At 39.5% G+C, this 19,111-nt stretch overlaps 1 protein-coding gene across 11 annotated transcripts in view; it reads left to right on the forward strand.

Moving 5' to 3' along the window:
- The window catches only part of SLC8A3 (solute carrier family 8 member A3), a 213,662-nt gene that overhangs the window by 166,518 nt on the left and 28,033 nt on the right, over positions 1–19,111 (forward strand). For 4 of the 11 annotated variants that reach the window (XM_070734557.1, XM_070734584.1, XM_070734565.1 and 1 more), the window contains exon 3: positions 5,388–5,405. The exons of 4 other annotated variants lie outside the window; for them this stretch is intronic. In XM_070734557.1, coding sequence (XP_070590658.1) covers positions 5,388–5,405 — 18 coding nt within the window. Of the gene's footprint in view, positions 1–1,216; positions 1,234–5,387; positions 5,410–5,915; positions 5,929–9,625; positions 9,642–19,111 lie in introns of all 11 variants that reach the window. 3 more of the 11 variants (XM_070734513.1, XM_070734548.1, XM_070734575.1) reach the window with 3 other exon arrangements.

Raw genomic sequence — 19,111 nt, forward strand, 5'->3', positions numbered from 1 at the left:
CACCTCGGGAGGGAACCTGACTAGTGACTCAGCTTTTAGGCTCCCTCCTACTGCGCAGCAGTGGCGCTGGAGGAGGAGTGAGGTGGTAGTGGTGCCGCAGCTCTGACTCGTGATTTGGAAGTCTGACAGGAAGGAAAGGGGAGAGTAGGCGGTGGCTGGCCTGAAAACAGAGCCAGAGCTGCAGTGGCACTAATGCCTTCCTCCCCCTCCCCCCCAGCATTGCCACAGTAGGGGGAAGCCTAAAAGCTGAGATGCTAGTTGTTGTGGTTGGCTCTGGCCCAGCTCCTGCTCCAAGGAATGTGGAGGTGGATGCAGAGGAAACATCAACATGTCATAGGCCTGTTTTATTGCCGACAGAGTCAGGTAGTGCAGTTTCCTCGGAGTAAGAAGAAGGTGGGAGTGACTTGGAAGAGGGGGGGCTTGGCACACAGCCCAGGAAGCCAATCTCCATTATCTTCGGTCGATTCAGATGAGGAAGTGTTAGACCCATGCAGGTGCAGAGTTATGCGTAGAAGAGACCAATTGAGGACATATTACAGGAGATAAGAGAGGCCAGCTGTGTTTGGGTGGGGCTCCAGTAATTAGAGCTGCTGATACAAATAGCAGTGTTTTGGTTTGGCCGTTGTGGAAGATTATCTGATCACAGTTCTTCAGGACCGTGTTTTGCTGTTTTCTGGACTTTGTTTGTTGATTTTTCACGCCTTTTAAACCAAAGCAGAGCTAATAGGCAATGCAGTGCACGTGCAGCGGCTTGCATGCACATGTGAGGGGGGTGTTGCATTATGGGTACTGGCACAGCACACATGCGCAGCAACAAAAAGGTTTGCCATCCCTGTTCTAGATAATCTACTGGTTATTGCTTATGCCGGTTCAAGCTAATAGGAATTGAAGTCCAAAAAATCTGGAGCATTGTAGATGGACTGCCTCTCATTTAAACATAACACCCCTGCCTTCATTTTATATTTGAAAATAGCCCTGTCAAATGTAGTTCCATCCTGAATTTCCTCCTGCCATCTTAAAGGTACAGTCCAACATGGTTACTATTCAAATAGTCTTTTGCTGTTGCCTTAAGCAAGTATTAAATAGCCCTACAAAAGTGAATTTATTTAAAAGGCTATCATTAACAATTTCAAATTCTCTTTATTCCATGTACTTGTTAGGTTTTAAATACCAGGTCCCTACTTTAATGGGTATTTCTGTGGAAAACTCAATGCAGCATTGTTAGTAGAAGATGTCATTTATTCAAGGTCAACAACCACAGTGAGATTCAGGCGTATTTTAAAAAGCCGTTTCTTGGAATGCTATTCTCCAGAGCTTCCCATCTCAACTCGTAAACTTCTGTTAAGCCCGAAGCAGCAGTCAGATTCTTCAGTTGCAATTGGCTAGGCCAGTTACATCATGCAGCTTGTATGGATTTCACTGACATACTATTAAGTGAAATAGTATGGTATAGATTAGGTTTTTTCTTGTCCTTGAAATTAGATTATAAATTATAGGACAAATCTATAACACTAAAGAGACAAAATTCAGTTCCTATTTCACACTGGGGGTTAATTTTTATTGAGACAAGGTATTTTTTGTATTCCAAATGGTGATACAGTGATACCTTGTCTTACAAACTTAATTGGTTCCAGGAAAAGGTTCTTAAGGTGAAAAGTTTGTAAGACGAAACAATGTTTCCCATAGGAATCAATGAAAAAACTATTAATGCGTGCAAGCCCAAAATTCACCCCTTTTGCCAGCCGAAGCACCCGTTTTTGCACTGCTGGGATTTATTTATTTATTTATTTATTTATTTATTTATTATTTAAATTTGTATGCTGCCCCTCTCCGCGAACTCGGGGCGGCTGAGGCTCCCCTCCATGGGAAACCCCACCTCCGAACTTTTGTGTTTTTGCGATGCTGCATGGAAATCCCAGCAGGGAAATCCCAGCATCGCAAAAATGAGTGCTTAGCTGGCAACAGAAGTCCGGAAGTGGGGCTTCCCAGCGAAGGGAGCATCAGTGAAATTGCAGCATCACAAAAACCCGGAAGTCCGGAGGTGGGGTTTCCCATGGAGGGGGGCCTCAGGGGAATCCCAGCAGCGCAAAAACCGGTGCTTCGCTGGCAACGGAAGTCCGGAGGTGGGGCATCCCGACGGCGGTGGTGGGTTTGTAAGGTGAAAATAGTTTGTAAGAGGAGGCAAAAAAATCTTAAACCCCGGGTTTGTGTCTCAAAAAGTTTGTATGACAAGGCATTTGTAAGACGAGGTATCACTGTACTTCTCCAGATTCTTCTCTAAATATCAAACTAATATTTTGATTAAAATATTTTCTAAAATGAAACTGATATTTCATTCTTCTTGCTAAAGCATAGGCAAATATAGAGAGGAGTATAAATCAGAGTACATTTAGAAGTTAAGATAGTTGTCTTTAGAAATAATTGCACAAATGTAAGGAATTAATTCTTAGAAAATAAAATCCTAAGAGTCATGTTGAGATATATGAAATAGAAGAGAGTACAATGAGATTTAATTAGAAACTCGAACACTTAAAAGATCATTTATAATCAAAATTAAAAATACTGCAAATAAAATATTCTTGACAGAAGCATACTATTAATTAGCAAATAGAAATTAAAAGAACAGCAGAAGAGACTTTTAGGATTTGCATTTCTTTTTGCTATTATTGACTGATTTAGAATGAACTAGTTACTGTAATCAGTCTTCATAGACCAAAACCAGAAACTGGCAGTTCAGAGTTTAGATTTAAAACTAATACTATTCTCTGGAGCCGTCCATCTTATTCAAAGGTCTTCAATTTGGCAACTTTAAGACTTCTGGACTTCAACTCCCAGAACTCTCTAGCTAGCATAAGTGGCTGGAAAATTCTGGGAGTTGAAGTCCACAAGTCTTAGAGTTGCCTAGTTTGGGGATCCCGATCTTATCTCTTGATCTCATGAGGTCAGGAGAAGCACAGATTTATTTATTTATTTATACAACACAACCAACATAAGCTATGAAAAGGATAGCACTCCCCATACTTCAGGACCAACCAACAGACTGTTGGAACCATATGACATCACTGTAGTACATAAACTAACTAAAGTTCTCCAAAATATTTTAAGTAAACCAAAAGACCCAGAAGAAAAAACAGGGTTCATGTACAATATATAGTGTGAGGGCTATAATTAGATAAATAAATTTGATAAATAAATAACAGCCATTCTCTAGGACAGACAAGCAAAAGACTATCATGATTAGTCTGGCATGAATAGGAAGGGAATCGAAAATAGGTCGGCAAGTGTTGCCTTTGTACAAATTGATGGTTAGACCACATTTGGAGTACTGTGTACAGTTCTGGTCACCGCAACTCAAGAAGGATATAATGGAACCGGAAAAGGTACAAAAAAGGGTAACAAGAATGATCAAGGAAATGGAGCTTCTCCCTTATGAAATCAGATTGCAACACCTTGGTCTCTTCAGCCTTGAAAGATGGCATTTAAGGGGTGACTTGATCAAAGTGTATAAAATCATGCATGGGATAGAAAAGGTGGATAGAGAAAAATTCTTTTCTCTATCACACAATACTAGAGTGAGGGGGCACTCCCTAAAGCTCATAGGTAAGAAAGTGAGGACAAATAAAGGGAAATATTTCTTCATTGGTTTATGGAATTCACTTCCAGAAGAGGTCGTGACAGCTGTCAGCCTGGATAGCTTCAAGACAGGATTAGACAAATTCATGGATGCCAAGTGTATCAATTGTTATTGAAATGGATGTCTATGTTGGTTGAAGCAGGCAGGATTCCCTTGGGTACCATTTGCTGTGGGTCAAGGGAAAGGGAGGGTTTTGCCTTCTCTTTCTTCTCAAGTTCCCCATGTACAATTGGTGGACCACAGCGTGACACAGAATGCTGGATTCGATAGGCTTTGGCCCAATTCAGCATGGCTCTTCTTATGTTCTTATGTTCTAACAGAATACATCAATGAACACCAACCAGCAATAAGAAGACACAATGAAAATGTCTTAATTTGGATAGACTTAACCGTAGTTTCCAGTGGGAAACTGGGAGCATACTAGACCAAGCTAAATTAGGGAAATCCTAAAAGCTTGGTATTCGGACAGATCAACATGAACAGAATCATAGAGATAAACTTTCAAAAAATTCAATTAAAAAACTAAAATGGAAACAAAATGATGAGAACACCCCCTTGCCATGCATCAATACCTGGATAAGCAGGGATTGATACCAGAAGCAATACTGGGCAATCAAGCAGCAAACAACAGCTTAATCAAGGAACTACCAGGGAAAAATCTACATCCCCACCAACATAGACTGGACAAGTTACTGCATATAAATAAAGAGCAAAACTCACACTCTTCTAGCACTGAAGATGAAAAATGGAACATCCTCAAGAAAACACACAATCTCAGAGAGCACAAAGATTTCCACTTCACACTATTGCTAAATGAGTACATCTGCCAAAACTGGACTGAAAAAATCTGAATGAATACAAGATGGCAGCAATCAATTAGAGATTTGTTTTTAATCCCTTTGTTGCTATCTAGGAGTTACTGGGAAGCTGATTGTTATAGCCCTATTAAGTGGTGATAAAATAGCTATACAAAGTAGGTAGGGTGATATTTCATTCCCCATTGAGTGACAGTAATTCAGCTAGGGTGATACTAATTTAATTTCTGAGTATGAATCATTGCATCTGCCTGACTTCCGTATTAATTTTTACTGAAACCAAAGTTACTTCCTTAGGTGTAGCCAATTGGAAGAGTTCTAAATGGTAGAAATGCCTTCCCTAGGGCCAGTAGCTAAGCACCAGTACTGGTTAAAGAACCAGGCTAGAAACCCAGAAACCGTAAGTTCTGGTTCCATCTTAGGTACAAAACTAGGTGCATGACCTTGGCAGTAGCTCCTTTGGACCTAGGAAGAAGGCAAGGGCAAACCACTTCCAAAAAATCTTACCAAGAAAACTGCAGGGATGAATCCAGGCAGACATCAATATTGACTTGAAGGCAAATGAACAAAAATCCACTAGATGTGCCCCAGATTCTGGCCCTGTGTTGCAAATTTCTATTTTGGTTGCCTCCACAGTCCTCTCCTCCAAGTCCTGCCCCTCCCATCCTACTACCTGCACCTTTATTCATAAGGGAAGCGGGGGACTTTGAAACCCTTACAATCGCACCTGTTTGATGCAGCTTCATCTCCATTTTGTGGCTCCCACGCATGCTTTCAAACCTGCTTCTACCATGAGGCTACCAAAAAGCCATTGTTTACTTCAAGCGAGCTCATTATTATTTAACATGGTTATATGCAAAATGCTTATAATCCTGTCATACAGAAAATAATAACTCTGTCTCTTCCTTCCTTTTCTTTTTTTATTTCTTTTTATATAGCACTTCTCTTGACTCAAGGTAAGTCCATTTTTTTTCTCCACCCATCCTCCCATAACTTCCTTTTCTCCGTTTGAATTTCTGCTCTGTCCTTTTTTTTTGTCTACAGCCTAGATCTGTGATGGCGAACATATGGCACGTGTGCCACAGGTGGTACACAGAGCCATATCTGAGGGTACGTGAGGTATTGCTATATGTCAGCTCCAGCACATAAGTGTGCACAGGCCAACTGACTTTTGGCCTTCTGGAGGCCAGGGGAGGCCATTCTCATCCTCCCTAGGCTTCAGGAAAGCCTCCTCAACCTGTGGGTGGCAAAAAACAGACCCAATTGGCCTACTGGAGGGTGGGGAGATGCCATTTGTGCCCTGTCCAGGCTTCAGGAAAGCTCCTGGAGCTTGTGGGTGGCAAAAAATGGACCCAAAAGGCTTACTGGAATTTTGGAAATGAACTTCCGGTAGGCCCATTGGGCCTTCAAGAAAGCCTCCTGAAGCCTGAAAAGGGCAAATAACAGCCCAATGAGCCTACTGGAAGTCTGGAGGTTTCAGTGAGGCCTGCACGTATGCTTGTGGGGGCAGCGTGTGAGGGTTGTATGCACATACACAGGGAAGTTGCATTATGGGTATGGGCACACATGTGCACCCAAGCTAAAAAAAGGTTCGCCATCACTGGCCTAGATTCTAAATATTGTCTTTCATTTGTAATGACTTCATACTTCAAGGATTTCAACTCAAGGTTTAGAACCATTGCCATTGTTGAGAATAACATGAACCTGAACACACACACTAGAAAGTAATGAAAATGGCTCAGCTGGAGAGAAAGAACCAAGGGTTGTTGGAACTGAGGTCCTTTTGTGTTCTCTATGCCCTTGAGGGAACCTGCTACATACTAGGGTGAACCTGTAAGAACAGGTTCATTTTGCACAAATGAATGTGAACATATGCAGATATGCAGACAGGGAGAGTGAGTCCAGCCTTGTCCTTCTGACTCAGGAAGAGGAACCCAGAATGATGGTAAATCTGCAGGATCTGCTATTTTCATTCAAGTGATGAAAGCAACACCTCACCATTGTGCTGCACACATTCTATGTTTGCGCAATATAAGATAGGATAATAAGAATGGGACAGGATAAGAAGATAAGATAAAATAAGGTAAGATGAGATCAGATAAGATAACCTTTATTGTCAGTTTTTTATTGTGACTGCACTGGCACACATTAAAAATGGAATACTGTTGCTTGCTCTAATGGATGGATGGATGGATGGATGGATGGATGGATGGATGGATGGATGGATGGATGCAAGGATGGATGGGTGGATGACAGACAGACAGACAGACATCATTGTCCATTTTGAATACATAGTGGAAAGAGGAAACCTGAGAGTTCACAAAACAGTGACTGAATCTAGATATGCTGCCTCTCCCAGAAGGTAATAAAGAAAACAGATCACAATGCTTCTACAAAAGGGGCAAGACTTGAAATATAATGACACTTTTAGCATTTGCTTGACTCCCGCTGGATAACTCTGCACTTTTTATGACAGTGTCATTGTTGTAAGCTGCCCTGAGCCTTCGGAGAGGGGTGGCATAGAAATCCAATACATAAATAAATTGTAAAAGGTTGGATCTTGTCAAATGTAAACAACTAGAATCACTCACAGAGAGGCCCAAATAGATACTCTATTGATGATCAGTTGTATTACAAGACTCTCGCCAGGCTGTCTACCATCTCTTGGAAAATGGCAGATATACACCCAAGGGTTCGATTTCAGACATTTCCTCCTCTGAACAAACTCTAAACTGGAATTTCTCCTTTTCACATAAAGCCCGCCTCCCATTGGTTCCACCACAAATTAGGAATAATCATAGCTAGCTTTGAGACAGTGGTACCAAAAGATTGCTGGTCTTCTGCGATCATATAGTTTCCCTCCAGTTGTGTTGGATTACACCTTCCCCATATGGGAACTATAATCAAGTAAATCAGGAAAACTGCCTTGAGCATTTATTTATTTATTTGATTCATATCCTGCCTTTATTTGTACAACTCAAGGCAGCATAGATAATGTTCCTCTCTTGTATTTTTCCCTATAACAACAACCTGGGAAATGAATTAGGCTAGGAGAAAGTGACTGGCCCAAAGTAAGCCAGTAAAAGTAAGGATTAATGTAAAAGTAAGGATTAAAATATGGCTTTCATGTCTGAGGATACTACAAGTAAGTGTCTCCAACTTTCTAGTCCAGCACTTTATAAATTAGCCATTATACCAATCCAATTCTCTCGAGCTGGTGCTGAGTTTTTATTCATTTATTCAGTTCATATTTTGCCTCCCTGGTTGGTAAGTGTGCAAAAGTGGCTAGCAGCATTTAAGAGCATCAACAATATGAAATGTTTAATGTAGATATTAAAACAGTAAAATAAACCAAAAGACCAGCAAAAGATATGTATTGTTGCTGATTTTTATGAGCAGTGAGAGAGTGAAGATCAAACCACTCTTAAGGACAGCTGGCTGGAGAATTCTGGGAGTTGAAGTCCACAGGTCTTAAAGTTCCCAAGTTTGAAGACCTCTGGCCTGGGGGCTAGAGTCTAGTGGCCCCAAGCCTGGTGGCATAAATGAGTCTTAAGACTCTTGCGGAAGGTGAGGAGGGTGGAGGCAGTACGAATCTCTGGGGGGAGCTGATTCCAGAGGGCGGGAGCCCCCACAGAGAAGGCTCTTCCCCTAGGTCCCACCAGACAACATTGTCTAGTTGACGGGAGCTGGAGAAGGCCAACTCTGTGGGACCTGACCAGTCACTGGGATTCATGTGGCAGAAAGCGGTCCCCTAGGTATTCTGGCCCAATGCCATGTAGGGCTTTATAGGTCATAACCAACACATTGAATTGCATCTGGAAACCAATTGGCAGCCAAAGCAGTCCGCGGTGTGTTGGAGAGATATGTGCAGGTCTGGGCAAGCCCACGATTGTTGGCGCGGCTGCATTTTGTACAATTTGCAGTTTCCAAACACTCTTCAAAGGTAGCCCCATGTAGAGAGCATTCGTCATTGGCCAAGTATAATTGGACACACAAGGAATTAAATTCAATTAAACTAGGTCTAGCTTGCTGTAGTACAACTTAGACTGGTAAACAAAGATCTAAGAGATTAATTATACTAATTCCAGCTCTCCATGGCCCACACGAGATCAGCACTTTCATCCAGGATTAAGTCTTGGATAATAGATGCTTTATCAATAATTGCTCTGCCAGTCCTTTTTCAACAGCCTCTTACCTCGCCTGTATTCCTTGCTGATCGCATTGGAGAGCTTTCATGTAGTTAGGTTTGATGTGCTGCCTTCATCGCTTTATAAGCACTTCTCTGCTTCTGTCAATTGGGGAAGCCAAATCAGTTGTTCATTTTTGTTTCCTGCATTGGTCATTTCATCCACTTAACTCAAGAACCTAATTTTGCTCTGACAGGAATTCAGAAGAAAACTTTTTACTCTTTTTAGATGATAAGTGAAGGATGACTTCTAGGGTCATTATTGTAGGCTTGTAATTATTGTAATTAAATATATGTTTCAATTGCAATAGCATTTAGACTTACATGCTGCTTCATTGTGCTTTACAGCCCTCTCTTACAGTATCCGCATAATTGCAAATCACATTTAAGTTAGCTTCTTTGGACAGTCCTAAATTTTGATAGCAATAGCTATTGATTTGTCCCATTATGATAATAATTAATTAACACTAGACATTTTCCAATCTCCTGTTTGTAATCGCATTGGAGGAAGAAAAGGGAGAGATGTATCTTTACACATGAACAGGAGACTTAACAATAGCATTAGCACTTAAGACTTTATTATTATTATTATTATTATTATTATTATTATTATTATTATTATTATTATTATTATTTGAATTTCTATACCACCCCTCTATACCGCCCCTCTCCAAGGATTCAGGGCAACTATATGGCTTCGTAGTGCTTTACAGCACTATTTTATTTTATTTTTATTATTTATTTATTTTGTCCAATACACAATACATATAGAAGAGAATAGACATGAGGTAATATATATAAAGAAAAATATAAGATAGAGGAGAAGATATATGAAAGGAAGAAAATATATATGATATATGAGATAAAGGAAAGACAATTGGACAAGGGACGAAAGGCACACTGGTGCACTTATGTAGGCCCCTTACTGACCTCTTAGGAACCTGGAGAGGTCAATTGTGGATAGTCTAAGGGAGAAATGTTGGGGGTTAGGGGTTGACACTATTGAGTCTGGTAATGAGTTCCACGCTTCGACAACTCGATTGTTAAAGTCATATTTTTTACAGTCACATTTGTAGCAGTTAATATTAAGTTTGTATCTGTTGCGTGCTTTTGTGTTGTTGCGGTTGAAGCTGAAATAGTCATTGACAGGTAGGACGTTGCAGCATATGATCTTGTATGCAATACTCAAATCGTGTTTTAGGCGTCATAATTCTAAGCTTTCTAGACTCAGTATTGTTAGTCTATTTTCATAGGGTATTCTGTTTCTAGTGAAATATCTTTGGACGTTTTCAAGGGTGTTGATGTCCGAGATGTGGTATGGGTTCCAGACAGATGAGCAGTTTATAAATGTCAGCATATTGCCCCCAACAATCTGGGTCCTCATTTTACCAACCTTGGAAGGATGAAAGGCTGAGTCAACCTTGGACCTGGTAACATTCGAACTGCCAAATTGCAGGCAGTTAGCAACCAATATGTGACCTACAACTTCTCTCTCATTACAAAGAGCAGGATTTCTAAGTTAGAGTTAGATGGGGCCACCAGAATTTCCTGGCACACCTCTTAATATCAGACCACAACTTTAACCAGCAGTCCTGATTCCATCCCCACAAGCAGAACCCACAAAGACATAAACAATTTAAATGAAATGCTTAAGTCTTCCTTGGTAGAATTTTGCAGTGATAAAACAAAGGGGAAAATTCTTAGCTTTATTCTCTTACCACCACAGGCTTTTTAAAGAATAGTTTATGCAATCCAGAATTATAGGAAACCTGTTGCCGTTTGATTTAAATAATAATTACAGAGAGAAGAATTTGAAATAAATCCATGCTCAGTATTATGAAGTTATTTGTGTTTTGATGAAATAAAGAAATACAAAACAGAAAGGTTTACCGGTATTTTGTTTTTTGTTTTTTAAAGTACCATGGCAGTAAGTTTTGAGTTGGGTAAATTTTGGAGGAAATTGCTGATCATTTTCTTTAGCATTGAAAGCAAAAAGGGAGAGATATTCTTATTATCAACAGCAGCCAAACAACCATGGAAAAGATGGTGACGCCTTCTCAATACCGTAATGTACATTAACCAACCATACTAGTTGTAATTGATTAATTGAATCTTATCTGACAATTGGTGAAGGGAACAGTTCAGGCAACTTTCATGGATAAATCTGCATTATGGTATAAACCAGTGTTTCTCAATTATTTTCTGTTTATTATTATTATTTATTTATTTATTTATTAATCAGATTTGTATGCCGCCCCTCTCCGCAGACTCGGGGCGGCTCACAGCAATAATAGTACAATGTAAACAAATCTAATATTTAAGTTTAAGTTAATTTAAAACCCCAATTTAAAAACCAATCATACATACTAACATACCATGCATAAATTTTGTAAGCCTAGGGGGAGGGAAAGTATCAATTCCCCCATGCCTGACGACAGAGGTGGGTTTTAAGGAGCTTACGAAAGGCTAGGAGGGTGGGGGCAACTCTGATATCCGGGGGGAGTTGGTCCCCCCGAGAAGAAGTAAACATTTTGTACCACCACCCCAACTCTCTGCCGGGACAGTTGTTTGCAATATTCAGCACCTTTTCGCTGAAAAACTTCAAGCAGCTTATCAGTGTGATTGGGGTGTAATGTGTTTAAATAATGTCTTAATTTATTTGGCTTCATGCTGTCCGCTGCCAACATTTTTAGGCACAATAAACATACTGGCCTTTCCTCATCTCCCACTGTAGTCACAGTGAAGCCAAGTGCTACATATGCTTCATCATATTTCCTCGTCTTAGCTTTCAGGAGACTTACATTTGTCTCATTATCTCCGTCTCTCTCCTCCTTTCTTTTTATTCCTGTTAAATATTTATCCATGGTGTCTCTTAAAAGTTTGTTATCTGCACTTCATATCTCCTACTCTGTGCTGTGTGATATTGTTCAATATTAAAAAAAACTCCTCCCTGTTGCAAAAAAAGCACATTCCCCAGGGTCACGCGCCCCCCGGCATTGCTCCATGCCCCCCCAGGGGGGCCCGCCCCACTGTTTGAGAAATGCTGATATAAACACAAGAGTCAGGAAACAAGTATAATTAGTGATTTGTTTGTTTGATTGTTTGTGTATAGGAAAGGAAAACGGTCTGCTTCTACAGTCATTTGCTTGCTAGGTTGTAAAGTCACATGAATTTCATACATGCCAAAAAACAAAATATTATGAGAATAATGGGAGCCTAAACACTCTTAGAATTCTAACAGTTCTTTATTTCAGAAAATTTGTCACAGCTGTAATCACAATAATTGTGTAGTTCTATTCAGTAGTGTGCAAATTCAATTAATTCTCCTTCAACCAAATAATATGTATTAAAATGATGCAATTCTACCCAGTAGTAGAATTAGTGAAGAATTAGTCTTCACTTACTTTCCCCATCAGTTCGGGAGTGCACTATTTTTCACCTTTCATGTATGCACAGAGGGTTTTTTAAAAAAGAAAATGGTGAAAGGTGGGCGGAGCCTTGTGCTGCCACTGCTACAGTTCTCTACACTACTGGCAGTTGCTGCTACTGGACGCCCAAATCGGTAGCATTTCCCCCCTGATTTCCCCCCTTTTTCTGCTCAGATCTTTTTAAATTTTTTAATTTTCTTGCCGAAAGTCCCGGATAATTCATGTTTGCCTTTATAGAAAGTTTCTCTTGCTTTAATAAGTGAGGAACTGGACATTCTGACCATGTTAGGAAAAAGAGGGTAACCAGAAGATTGTGTTAAATCCTTTTCCACATCCCATGCACTCTAGGTAGCATCTTATTGCTTCCGATGAACTGTCGAGTTGCTATTTCAATTAATTCCTGCAATTGGTCTCATTTTTGAAGGTTGAATTGACATCTCTTGGACATGTGGGCATAGTACTTCAAATTCTGTTAATCTGTGACATATCAAAGGCAGAGTAATATAAAAATGCATCTGTTACTGCACAGGACAGATCATGACTAATAAGTAAAGAATGGCAATGACATTTTCACTTACTCTATGTCATGTTAGATTTAGAAAATGTAAGCATTTCAGGAGTGCTGGAAAAAATTACATTGAAGATTCCACTGAAGCTTGTCATTGTCTTTTTGACTCTAATTTAGCTTTCTTCAATCTGGTGGCACCCGGATATATTGGACTTCAAATCTGATATTTTCCAGTTATTGCATTAAGCTGTCTGGGGTCTTAAAATCCAAAGAGCTAAAAGACATGTACCTAAGGCAATGAGTCTTCGGAGAGGGGCGGCATACAAATCTAATAAATAATAAAATAATAATAATAAGGCATGCTTTTAAAAAAAAATGTCCTTCCTCTTTCCAATATTCTGTATAGTATAGGGGTTTGCTTTTTAATTGGCTTGATTCTTATTTTTATATATTTTTAAAAAGGTTTTAATTGAATAGTTTTAAAAGACAAAACGACATGGAAATATTATATATATATATAAACACATATACAGACATACAGACATAACATCAACACTACATTATTATTATCATTATCATTATTATTTATTAGATTTGTATGCCGCCCTTCTCTGAAGAGTTGGGGTGGCTCACAGGATACAAAAACAACAAAACAACAAATCTAATTAATTTAAAATTACTACTAAAATCCCATATATAATAAAATCAGTCAGCCAATTCATTCACAACCACACATTATATCTCGTAGACAGAGGAAGGGGACTTGGTCTAATTACATAACCTATATGAGATATTGCATTTATCTTTGTTGTTCAGCAGTTTGAATAAGGGAAGCTGAAAAGACATACCACAGAAAAGGCAATTGATAGTCTTTATGGCAAGGCTTATGACCAATGCTATTTGCAAACAGCGAACTAATTAAGCAGGTGTTTTCTTTTTTTTCTACATAAAATAAATCAGTAACTTTAAAAAAATGGTTAGGAACCTATTTCAATGAGATGAACTTCTCGACCTACCTGGAAATACACTCTCTGTTTCTCCTTGTCAACAAAAATAGTACTTTATCAGCTTCCTGTCCTTTAACACTTGCTTAATTCTGGAGGAGCAGTGCTAAAAATGGAATTATTTTCTTCCTAACCTTTTGCAATACCTGGAAAGCGGGGATGAGAATTAAAGAAATACTGACAGGTTTGCTCTCATGCTTGGCATCTTCAGACTAATTGAAGTTAGCAGCTAGGAGTCTAGGGTGCAATCCATGTTGAAAGCTAAACAAATCAGGAATGTTTAATAATTAAGTTACATTTTGGCAGTGTTCACCTTGACCAAGTTGACCTGCATATAAAGATACATACACACACACACCAAAAGAAATATTAGCTTCTTTCTTCTGCCTTATGGATCTGTTCTTGAAATCCCCACCCCTTGAAGCCTGCAAGTGATTGTCCTCTAGCAATAGCACAGCTGGAATTCCTTCCTTTCAGATTTTCATGTATATGCTTCTCATTTTGAAACAGTGCCTACAACTCAGTGTGCTCTACTGTAGTTAATTGTGGGTTTTTGCTTAGTTGCGCCTTCCTTTCCTTTTACCACGCCTCCCACAAAGGCATGTATTGTGGTCTTTGTGAAGTTCTTTGACTGCCAGAAGCCAGGGGGGGAATCCTTTTGCAATACTAGTAATCAATGCCATTGTTATTATTGTTGTCATCCTATGTTTTAGTCAGCAGAAGAAGAGAGTTTTAACGATTTGGAAATATGGGGTATGTGCAGTCATCTCAGAAATGATCACTCGGAGTATCCAGAATATTGCTAAAAGTGAGACAGCTGGATCAATTAAGTAGGCAACATGGGGAATGGTTTCCAAAAAGCTCAAGATGATCCTTTCACTTCTATGTTCTTAGAAGAGCCAGGCAGGCTGTATAGTCTTTGCAACCCATTCAGATAATAATAATAATTTATTAGATTTGTATGCCTCCCCTCTCCAACAACAACAATAGATACAATAAAATACAAATCCAATATAAACTATATTAAAAACCCCATTATTATAAAAAACTAACAATTCTAAAACAATCATACCAATCTCATATGTTGAGTCAGGAAAGGTAAGGGAGAAATCAATCCCCCCATGCTTGGCGGTATAGATGGGTCTTCAACATCTTATGGAAGGCAAGGAGGGTGGGGGCAATTCAAATCTCAGGGGGGAGTTGATTCCAGAGGACCACCACAGAGAAGGCTCTTCCCCTAGGTCCCGCCAGACGACATTGTTTAGTTAACGGGACCCAGAGAAGGGCGACTCTGTGGAACCTAATTGGCCGCTGGGATACATGCAGCAGAAGGCGGTCCCGTAGGTATTCTGGTCCAATGCCATGTAGGGTTTTATAGGTCATTACCAACATTTTGAATTTTACTGTTCATGTTACAGATGTTACTAAGAAATGAAGAAGTCATGATTTTGAAGTCCATCAGAGAGGGGCGGCATACAAATCCGATAGATAGATAGATAGATAGATAGATAGATAGATAGATAGATAGATAGATAGGTAGGTAGGTAGGTAGGTAGGTAGGTAGGTAGGTAGGTAGGTAGGTAGCTTAGATAGATGGATGGATGGATGGATGGATGGTAGGTAGGTAGGTAGGTAGATAGATAGATAGATAGATAGATAGATAGATAGATAGATAGATAGATAGATAGATAGATTAGATAGAGAGATAGAGAGATAGAGAGATAGAGAGATAGAGAGATAGATAATAAGTACTTAATTATCTGTATACCTCTAGGCTACACTTAGACGCGGCATTAGAGGCCGAACGCTTGTCTCAGAAGGTCTGTTAGCAATGTTGTTGTTGTTATTATTATTATTATTATTATTATTATTATTATTATTATTATTAGAAACATAGAAACATAGAAGAATGACGGCAGAAAAAGACCTCCTGGTCCATCTAGTCTGCCCTTATACTATTTCCTGTATTTTATCTTACAATGGATATATGTTTATCCCAGGCATGTTTAAATTCAGTTACTGTGGATTTACCAACCACGTCTGCTGGAAGTTTGTTCCAAGGATCTACTACTCTTTCAGTGAAATAATATTTTCTCACCTTGCTTTTTATCTTTCCCCCAACTAACTTCAGATTGTGTCCCCTTGTTCTTGTGTTCACTTTCCTATTAAAAACACTTCCCTCCTGAACCTTATTTAACCCTTTACCATATTTAAATGTTTCGATCATGTCCCCCCTTTTCCTTCTGTCCTACAGACTATACAGATTGAGTTCATTAAGTCTTTCCTGATACGTTTTATGCTTAAGACCTTCCACCATTCTTGTAGCGCGTCTTTGGATTATTATTGGATTTGTATGCCGCCCCTTTCCGAAGACTCATACGCTGGAAAGAGATCATTGCAACAGTTATTTGTGTTCTAATAACTTCATAATTGGTTTATCACAGCATGTTATATATGGGCTGACTTTGCAGATGGACCACAAACCAGAGCATGTAGAGACAGACAGAGGAAGGCATAAATGAGTGGTGTCATGCCCCAGCATATAACCTTTATATACGATTGTTGCTCTCTATCACCATCTAATAGCTGGAGGGACAAATATGCCCCAACATACGATCTTTAGAACAAGCGGTTGGTTTTCTCTATATCTCCACAGATGTTTAGACAATTTTTCTCCCATTGCTATGGACAAAAATAGTAGGTTCACTTTGAGGTGCAAGTCAATAAATTACTACATGAACCCATGCACCTATTTCAAGTAGCCTCTTTCAGATGGCTCTAATAGCGAAAATGAGAATTAAAACCTTTGAAAGAATTGTTCAACTGAATAAATTGTTCCCATGCACTGGCCTATACATTAGTACCAGCAGCTTCCAGAAATTGTGGCATCAAAATGACAAAGAATAAAGAGCTTCTATAATCATTGTGAACAATCATAACTTTGATCTGACTTTTTCTATTGTAGTTTCCGAGGTGCCAATAAGTAAGAATCATTTTTCGCTCTACTATGATGACCCAAGTGGTAAATATTCTCTATTGATTCTTTCTCATTCATACATACATTAGTGGAATCTGGCTGGCATTCATTGTAGTATATACTGTCTACTACTGTTCTTTTATGCAACTATTTGTTACACACTTCTAAGGTGGTTTTTTTTTAAAAAAATGGTACAGAACACAGACACAAAGATTTAATTTCCCATACAAAGTCTTCGGAGAGGGGTGGCATACAAATCTAAATAATAAATAAATAATAAATAAATAAATAAAACTCTTTTCTCATGCAAACTTAAACTCCTAGCTTATTCTATTAGCTTCCTATTACTAATAGGTTTGTAATTAGTAATTACTTCTATTCTTATTTAATCTATACATTTCCATCTCTTATGTTCTATGTTGATGTCCCTACTTCTATATTAGCATTGTTTTAGCCTCTTAGCTATTTCTTCTTTAAATCACACACATATACTGTACCATACACAAGCACACACGATCCTCAGGGCTTGTAGCCATTCTCAGTCCACATGTGTGTAAAAATTCTTCACTCCTTTTTAGATTTGGGAATGGACTTTTCTCCCCAACCTCCCCAGCCCTTACAGTCTTAATTCTGGACCTGGTTTGCAGAGCCCTGCACCTAAGTTGCTGCAGGCAAGTAAGCTCAGCTTGGTTTGTTTGGTATTGAAGACCAATCAGGCTCTTTTCCTCGATTTTCTCAGCTCTGCCTCTCACTGGTCTTGCAGGTCCAAAAATTGATGATTTCCTTTGCTGTCTGAAAACTGCTGCTGTGGTGCTTGCCCTTCAGTTGCAATTTCTTTACCTCTTTTCTCTGCTGTCTTCTCAGCTTGACTCTTTCTCAATGCTGACACACCTGCTTGTTTTCAATTCCTTTTTTTTTTGTAAAACTCTCCAGCAAAGGAGCAGCTGTTTTGACCCTCCTTCCCAGGTAGCAATAGCAATACCTTTTAGACTTATATATCACTTCGTAGTGCTTTTACAGCCTTCTCCAAGTGGTTTACAGAATCAGCATATTGCCCCCAACAATCCGGGTCCTAATTTTACCCCCCTCAGAAGGATGGAAGGCTGAGTCAACCTTGAGCCGGTTGTGAGATTTGAACTACTGAACTACAGCTAGCATTTAGCTGAAGCAGCCAGCAGTGCTGCACTCTAACTACTGCTCACTAGTGATGGGCGAACCCAATGGTGTTCGGGTTCGGCAAGTTCAGACAAACTTTACAAAAAATTCGCCCAAACCTGAATTGAACCCAAACTCGAACCCGAATGGGGAATACCTCCCACGAAGAGATTCCGGGGGCGGAGTTTTGATGTTCACCGGCAGGTGGCTAAGGATGCCAAGGTGATCACTTCCTGGATTCCATGGAATCCAGGAAGTGATCACCTTGGCATCCTTAGCCACCTGCTGGTGACATCAAAGCTCCGAACACTGAACACGACCCTGAACTTTGCCCAAAGTTTGAAAAAAATTCGGGTTCCTGTTCGGCATACCGAACACCGCAAAATTCGGTACGGACACGAATTGTGCAAGTTCAATTCGCCCATCACTACTGCTCACCCCTGCTCTTAAGCATCCAAAGTTCAGGACCCTGGAAGAAAAAAGAAATCTGCTCACTCCAGGTGGTGAGTTCACTTTACCACATTCACACAACATAAAAACGGAGCAGGAGGGGGGAAATTTCCCACCTCAGAGATTTGGTAGGATGAATGCAGATTTTGTTGTGGCAGTTTGATGTATTGGTGATGGCAAAAGGTGGATAGATTTTTTTTTTCTTGCAGTGATAAATTAAGATGGCATTGCCCGAAACAGGAATGCAATGGAATTTCATTTTTAATGTAGGCCCATTAGTGTGCATTCAAAGTTACAATATAGTTCTTCTATTCTATCGTGTTATGCTTATGTACTTTGCTGGCTCTGTAGAGTTAATAAACGTTGTATCAGAGATTTTATGTTGAGACAAGATTTTAAATGATATATGAAGTCTATGCGGGGGTATTTTGTTTCCGAATAATTTCTTGAGGTTAGGAGTCATGCAGGATGCATGACTCCTTTCAAGTGCTTTGTGCTCACAAAAACAACCAGAACACTTCATAAATACAGAAGGAACCCTCCATTTTATGCTTGCTTGGCATGCCAACTCAGGGAAGAAAGGTCAGCATTCAGGAGAGAAAGGGGAGAAGAGAAAGGTCAGGGGAAAGGATGCTTGTTACCATAGCTACTGACTCTACTGCTTTTTTAAGCATAGGGGTGGGTCAAGTCATGTGACACTGGTAAGGGGATTGCACCTGTAATACTCTTTTGAGATAACTGTGTATCTTTGGGGAACAGTAAGGATTGGGCTGTTAATCACTACAAGTTTTAAAATGCCTTGCCTGTCTGAGGACTCTGGCTGACTTTGTTATCACGCCCAATTAAATACATTTTTAAAGATTAATTTAGATAGAGCCAAACTGAATATTTCTGATACACAGAGAGCTGTAAAAATTGTGATTACGTTCTGAATAGTAACACTAACAACTGCAG

Source organism: Erythrolamprus reginae, chromosome 1, assembly GCF_031021105.1.
Source record: "Erythrolamprus reginae isolate rEryReg1 chromosome 1, rEryReg1.hap1, whole genome shotgun sequence".
Lineage (NCBI taxonomy): Eukaryota > Metazoa > Chordata > Lepidosauria > Squamata > Dipsadidae > Erythrolamprus > Erythrolamprus reginae.